The 7624-nt window shown below is 37.7% G+C and overlaps 1 protein-coding gene across 1 annotated transcript; it reads left to right on the top strand.

Moving 5' to 3' along the window:
* The first annotated feature begins 662 nt into the window (after window positions 1-662).
* TMEM175 (transmembrane protein 175) lies at window positions 663-6793 on the top strand. Its single transcript, XM_010168352.1, has 6 exons — window positions 663-692; window positions 1828-1911; window positions 2552-2716; window positions 4035-4113; window positions 5306-5447; window positions 6003-6793. The coding sequence occupies exons 1-6, from the start codon at window positions 663-665 to the stop codon at window positions 6664-6666; spliced, it is 1164 nt and encodes a 387-aa protein (XP_010166654.1). The 3' UTR covers window positions 6667-6793.
* Window positions 6794-7624: the final 831 nt, after the last annotated feature.

Below are 7624 nucleotides of genomic sequence, written 5' to 3' on the forward strand. Positions count from 1 at the left end.
TGTTCCCGGGGCAGCTCCTGCTGCCCTCGGAAATTACTAGAGTTTTGTATTTTACTATATTGTTTAAAATTATGTTCTCTGACATTGTGCAGCCACACAGATAATTTAATTTTGTTAATAAAAATACCGAGTTTAAACTCCACAAGGTAACACAACAGGAAATAATGTTAGAGGACTAGCTTAATATCATTCTTACCTAATGTAGTTTTCAAAACAATGCATTTCTTTGTGCTTGAGGTGTTTTGGGTTTTTTTTAATTTGGCTTTTTTATATATTAAATATTTGTAATCAGAGATTAATGACTTTGACAAATCAAACACCTCTTTAGGAGGTGGGGTACTTTTGGCATTGCAGTTTTAGAAATAAGTCTGTTAAGAACCATAGCAAAACTTTTGCCTGTGGTATTGGTAACAAAACGGTAGTGTTTTCTAAAATAAGCCTGTACTGTTTGGATAGCAAACATGGAAGACGTGTACAGAACTAGCCATTTTTTACAGACAAAGCTCAGCAACTTCAGTAATGTGGGTTTTTTTCATTTTGTGATGCAGCATGAGTATTTGATATGTTTGTGTTGCATTCTCTGGACACATCTTTAATGGGGGAATTGCTTGCTTTGTATTTTACCTAGTGTTTCAGTATGCTTTTTTCTTTTTCAGGCTTGTATGATGATCATAACTTTCTTGCCATACACAGTAAGTACTTTTCTAAATTTGACGTATGTTTAAATTACAGGGGTTTTCTTCTTAATTTATTTTGAAAGACTTTACCAAAGTATTCAGAAACCCCGGAAAGTGTTATTATAGTATAAACCCTGAATCCATTGTAATAGTTAAGCCTTACTTTTTTAAAAATTAATGAGGACATGTTATAACCTTAAATTGCTGCATCTTACAGACCTGGCAGAAAATGGATATTCTCCAAGAAAAATTATAATCATGTAATGTAATAGTTTACCATTATTTTTTTTAAAAAAGCAGCTATATTGAAAAATGTCAAAATTACCTATTGAAAATTTAGCATTTTTAAGGGAACTAAAGCAGTGTTTCAACCTTTTCTTTAGATGACAGAACATTTTCCTTTTGTAATCTAGCAGAGTTCTTGGTCCCACTTTTGACTTATTCAGCAAGGTTGATTCTGGCAGTCAGTCATGCATTTTTTAAATCTGAAAATTTGATGTTCTGCACAATTTCTGATCAGATCATCTTTAGACCTAGCAAGAATATTTGCAGCTGAACACCGTATTAGCAGAACAGAACAGTTGCCCAAAATGCATCCTGGCTTTTATTGTACCTGTATAACAGGCACTTGTTTCTCTGTGGGTATATTTGTGTTGTATATTAGTCTGCAAAGAATAAGGCTGTGGTCAGTAAAACGACCTTTATCAGGAAGAGCACATACTTTTTACTTTTCCTTGAAGCTGAAATAATTTTTGGGAAGTTGTCAGTAGGGAGCCATGGAGGTAGAGAAATTAAAAGACTCAAAAAAGTATCCTAATATCAAGAATTTTCACATCTATTAACATCATGTCCACTGAAAACACTTTATGCTCAGCTAACAAGCCAGTCTGTGGTTATTATGAAGACATAGTGTCAGAGAGTTTAAAGTTTTGCAGTATCAATGTGAGAGCAAAGCCATGTCTCCAGATGCCTTTGGTTGGGATGCCTGCATGTATTTGTGGCTAGAAATTGCATTTAGTGGAATTATGTTGAAATGTATTACTTAGGTTTTTGAGTTTCAGTGTTGAATGAAGAGTGCTTCTGTTTCTCTACTACTATTCCTACATTGCTTCTTAATTAAATATTTGATCTAGTTGCATTTTTTTTCTAGTTTTCCTTAATGGCCTCCTTTCCAGAGGTACCTTTTGGCATTTTCCTGTTCAGTGTCTGTGCTGTTGTCATTGGCCTTATACAGGTATTGGAGCTCTCTATTTACGTTTTCACTTTTAAATGCATTTTCTTGGGTAGAACTCAACTTTCTTAACTCTGGGTATAAATTGCTAAATGTGTTCTTTGTTTGTATAGCATTCTTTTTCAAAGTTGTGCATCTTATTACAATACGGTATCTGTATATAATATGAAAGTTTCCATTGCAGCTGTCCAGTGAAGGTGATTTATGCAGCTAAATCAGCTGAACTCGAAGTCTGCAGAACAGTAATTCCTTTCCCACTTTTAAAAAATGCCTGGGGAAATAGCAATTGGCTTTTCCTACTTACTGAGCCATGCAGTGATGACTGAGTGAAGGTGAGCTTTCAGGCTCAGTCCACTGGCATTGGTTTTGTCCCGAGGCAGTGTTTTGTTACATTGTTCCTTATTGTGGAGGTCTTCCTTCCTCTTAATATAAGAGCCATGGTCATGACAAGCTCTGCAGAGGAGACTAAAATCTTGACATACAGTGTATTGTGAAATCTCTGTAAGACCAGCCCTCCATGCGGGTGTGAAGAATAAGTTTGAAAGTGTTTTGTAATTAGTTGATTTATAGTTTTACAGTTTTATGTTTAAAAGGATGCATATACTTGTATGTAATAACTTCAGTAATACTCTTTTCCTTGCAGGCTGTGATAGTAGCATATGGATTCTATCACCCACACTTACTGAATCAACAGATACAGGTGTCTGAAAATCAGAATTTCTATAAACATCATATCTTAAAGATCATCCTAAGAGGACCAATTTTATGCTTTTTAGCAGCCATCTTTTCTTTTTTCTTTATTCCTTTGGTAAGTTCTACCAGTTAACCAAAAACTTTGAAGCAGCTGTTTATATTAGTTGTATTTAGGACTGTGTATTAAGACAATGATGTCCATGTTAAATATGCAGACTTTCTCAGTTGACAGTTCTGTGGTGTAGTAAGCATGGCTGCTGTTTTGCATTGAAGGTGTTCAGTTCAGAGATACCTGTTCACAATTTGATCCATGAGTTTGGATAGTTTTGAAAGAATATTCTGGTACATTTGCTTTGCTTGCTCTGCCTATTTTTTTTTTTTTTTAATGCTTCTCTTAATTAGAAGCAGGTCTTCTAAACTGTAATTTAGCATCTTGCTTATCATAAATAGGTGAGATAATGTGGAAAGATACATGAAATAAACATCACGTTGCAGAAACTGAAGACAAGTGAACATAATTGCTGCACTAACTTAGGGTGTAAGAGCAAACAGAATAAACAGACCAGGTAGCTGACCTGCATCTCAAAACAAAGGTTTTTGGCTAAGGCCTTCTCTTACACAGCCTTTTTCTGTGCCATCTTTATTAAGTGGCAGTGAGTTGCTCCTCTTTATTAATAGCTTTTATCTTTCTTGGAACCCCTGCTTGGAACTGAAGTCTAGTTTTTGGATGTATCCCGAGCTTCTTTTCTTCTCTTGTTCTTTAGGAGAAGGTAGATTTAACTGAATTTTGAGAAACATTCCATGGGAATTAGTAGTGTTTAATAATCTTCAAATTTGGGAGGAATCAGGTTGCTGTTGATAAAAGGGACAGTTGTGAGTTCAAATGTGAAAAGGCCTAATTTTAACTGAAAATACGTTTTCCTTTTACACCTTTACTTCTCTCTACTCCCTTGCCTTGTTCACCAGTGTATTTTCTTTTCATATGAATAACAGTGAAATTAGTTTCCAAGTCGCTCTTGTGCTTAGACCAGTGCAAAGCCTGTGAACCATTTATGACCCCCTAAGGTGTCTTTAGGACACAAGAAGTAGAATCATAGAATATCTCAAGTTGGAAGGGACCTGTAAGGATCAGGTGGGATAGTTCTCCAACTTCCCAAGAAAGTCATTACTACATTTTTGTTAGGAAAATTATTCCCCTTCTTGTTTTAGCTTGCTTCATTGCTGGTACTAAATTAGCTATCAAAAAGCAGTATTAGGTTGCACATGGAATATTCAGGAAGTGTGTGTGTGCATTTCAGGTGAGCAAAGTTAAGATTTGTTTTTCTCAATGTGATTATATCTGAAGATTGAGAGCAATAGTTTAATATTAAACTTGAAAGGTAATTTGTATTTTGATAACTAAATCTAAACTATCTTCATTGTCCTCTCCATAGTCCTATGTACTTCTTGGGCTCGTAATCGTTTTTCCACATCTCACTCGATTCATTACATGGTGTAAAACCAAGATTGTTGGTGAGTAACAATACTCATAGGAGTACATTCAGATATGTTATTAGGATGTCAGTGTGTTATCCAGACAGCCTGGAATGAAATAATTTTAGTACTACTTCCATTTTAACTCTTGGAACATAGTGATTTTGAGGTTTATTGCCATGCTTCCAAAGAGTTTCTCCTTTGCTCCCTGGTTTCCCTTAATTCATTACTAGATTTGTGTAAGGCACAACACATTCAAAGATCATTTCTGAGTGCAAAACAGCTCTGGTTTGTCCTGAATACGCATGTGCATGCACACGCAAACGGGTACGTGAATGGCGGCTGCAGGCCATCTGTCCCTTTTCGTTCCAAAAAAGGGAGCATGGGGGTTGAATAATGTAGGAAGCAAGTTCTGTGCCTGTATCACTTTCTCCCCAGTAATACTGTATGATCAGTTCTCTTCCCCATCCCACCAGGGGAAGAGCAAGCGGCTGCCTGGTGCTTAATTGCCAGTTGGGATTGAACCACAACACATGGGGGCAGTGTGGTTTGCAGCCAGGTCACCCTGTCAGATGACTGACATAAATTACTGCTTTACTGACTGAGTTGTGATTACACTTGCTTTTCATTCAGTTCCTCTCCTTACTTCCTCAGGAAGCTGTAAGCTTTTTCTTTGTCCAGTCTATACTGCTGGGCAGGTCAGAGTCCAGTCTTTAGGGATGTGTTTGACATTTCCTGTGGGAGCTCCAGAGCTCCACCTTTTGACCAAAGACTAGATTTATTTTAAAGCAGGCCATTTGATGTCCTAGTTCAGGTCCAGTGAGTTTTTTCTCCCGTACGGTAGTTGTTCTCCACACTGTCTCAGAGGACCTATAGCTGTTGGGCCTTTCTGAGGCACAGCATCTGATTTGTTTAGCTCAAATGTTTTGTTCAATTCCAGCTTCGAGTCATTATTCACTTGGTGGAAATGGTCTGCCATACACTTTAAAAGACAGGGGGTTTTTGTCCCTGAAGCACTTGTCCTGAAAGCAGCATGAACTTCAGGGAGAGGCACAGCTGCCAAAAAAAATGGAGTGACTGACCTTTGTGGATGAACAGCACCCTTCTTTCTAGAAAAGATTTTGGCAGGTGGGGAGAAAAAGAAAGGGAGGTCAGAGTACTGTGTTTAACTACCTTGTTTTATACTACCTGATTTTGTCTTTCATTAGTAAACACCTGGATTTGTTTCCAGGTCAGAGAGTTGAAGTGGAGGAACACCATAGCTTAGAAACATTCACTTTTTACCTCAGTGAGCCTCTGAGTAAGGAACGGGTAGAAGCATTCAGTGATGGAGTCTATGCTATTGTAGCAACTCTGCTCATTCTGGATATATGGTAAGGCTTTGTGTTGCCTCTTACACTTTGTACTGTTAAATATAATATTAACTTTTATCTGTATGTAATATTTGAGGAAATAAAATTAACCACATGTTGTCTTTGACTTCTAAAACCTGCAGTGGTTACTTTAAGTATGGTACAGAACACAAACAAAAGATACTTCTAATGCCCACATTTCAGCAGTAGTGATCATCAGTCTATTTAATGTATGTTTAATGTATGGGGTGGGGAGTCTTGGAGAACAAAGCTTCCTTTTTGTTTAGTTATGTTTTCAGATAAAAGGCTTTTATCAACAAAAGCTGTTTAGTCGCTATGGCAACTTTATTACATTAACCTAAAGGAATGCCACATTACTTTCAGATTTCCTTTCAGATAAGATTTATTTGCAGAGCTGTTATTTGAAATGCTGTTTTTAAGTTACAAATTAGAGAACTACAGAGTGGTTGCCTGTTGTTTCCTACTTGCTCATAGTAAAGCAACATAGTTCAGTGTTGCTTCAGGTGTGTTTTTATAACAGTAACATGCAAAGTAAAGTAAATTTTCTCTCCACAGTGAAGACAACGTCCCTGATCCCAGAGAAGTTGAGGAGAAGTTCCATGGAAGCCTTCTTGAAGCTTTAAGTGAATATGGGCCAAACTACCTTGCCTACTTTGGCTCCTTTGTAACAATTGGTCTCCTGTGGTTTGTCCATCACTCGCTTTTCCTTTATGTAACAAAAGCTACGCGATTAATGGGACTGCTTAACATACTTTCATTGTCTTTCATTGGTGGGCTTCCACTAGCTTACCAGCTGACAAGCGAATTTGCAGAGAAGTCTCACAATGAAATAGAAGCCATTCAGGTCAGCTGCGTTATCACTTTCTTTGCCAGTATATTTCAGTTTGCCATATGGACTACAGCCCTCCTCCATGAAAGGGAAACTTTGCATCCTTTTGCTAGATATGGTGGCAAGGAGCATGCCTTCATGTTTGCCAAGCTGGCTCTCTACCCTTGTGTGAGCCTTGGGGCCTTCTTTCTAACATGCTTGTTAAGTGAATTTAGCACAGCAATTTTCCATCTCATGCAGATTGTAATCCCATTTGCTTTTCTTGCCTTGCGCATTTTTGTTAGAGTTTCTTTAGCTGTCATACAGTCCGTGATGTCTCTGTCCAGACGGAAAGTTGTATTGTTAGAGGAAGAGGAGGCATGTTTGTCCCCTACTGAAACACTGTCCTAAATTTCTGTGCAATGCATGTGAAGTTATAACATTAACTTCAGTTCTTCTAACTCACTTTATCATCGTGTGGATTGTATTGATCTAAGCAAAAGCCTGCGTTGGCCATAACTGGGGAATACTTAAGTTTTAGCTGGTCATGCTTGAGATCCTTTCTCCAAAACCTGCAATTGAAAAAATTGGGCAAACAGGGGATATAAAGAAAAGCATGTTTCCCATCCTTTAGAATTACCCTTTTGGAAACAATGCTTCTTGACATATAACTTCAGTCATGATCGATTAAGAAGTGCACAAACAGATGCCCAGCAAAATGCCCTTTTTTTCTGACATATGGCAGTTATAGAAGGTATAGAAAGTATAGAACATATAGAAGCTGGTTGTGCTGCTGTAAGATGGGGATTGAGGCCTGGAAGACAAGGAGACCTCTGGTTTTCTGGTAGAACGTTTGTAATACAAGTCACTGGTCTCACTTTGTTTTTTGTTTTTATTTTTAATGGTTACTATATCTCTTCTGCATTGATGCAAACTTGTGATAGCATTTTGAAAACTACTTGGGTTTGAGCGGCTCTGAGCAACTGTGACCCATATGCAGTCTTCCAGGCTACCTGAACACAGGTTTTTCATGCATGTCTGATCTTTTAAAAAAGGATGTATTTAACAAATGAGGATTCATGTGGCTCTGTATCCAAGGTTTGAACTAGCTTTGTTATCTCCCAGGGAATAGAGGCAAAGACCTGTGGGACTAGAGGTAAATTTATTTTCAGTTCTGAAGCAGCTGCTCATCTGAAATGAAATGTTTGGGTTTCCCAGGCTTTTTGTGTCTATTTTCATGCCTGTTGAAAGGAACATCCTTCTGTTATTCTGAAGGCATGATGTTGTATTTGGAGAGAGTATGAGATTTTACTGACGTGTATGTGAGTTCCTGTGGTAGGTTGACCCTGGTTAGATGCCAGATGCCCAC

The sequence above is a fragment of the Antrostomus carolinensis genome, unplaced genomic scaffold (genome assembly GCF_000700745.2).
Source record: "Antrostomus carolinensis isolate BGI_N321 unplaced genomic scaffold, ASM70074v2 scaffold54305, whole genome shotgun sequence".
Classification (NCBI taxonomy): Eukaryota; Metazoa; Chordata; class Aves; order Caprimulgiformes; family Caprimulgidae; genus Antrostomus; species Antrostomus carolinensis.

Coding starts and splice junctions, on each gene's coding strand:
- TMEM175 (XM_010168352.1), top strand. CDS start 663: ATGATGATCATAACTTTCTTGCCATACACA. Junction 693..1,827: donor TAACTTTCTTGCCATACACA/GTAAGTACTTTT, acceptor TTTTTTTTCTAG/TTTTCCTTAATGGCCTCCTT. Junction 2,717..4,034: donor CTTTTTTCTTTATTCCTTTG/GTAAGTTCTACC, acceptor TCCTCTCCATAG/TCCTATGTACTTCTTGGGCT.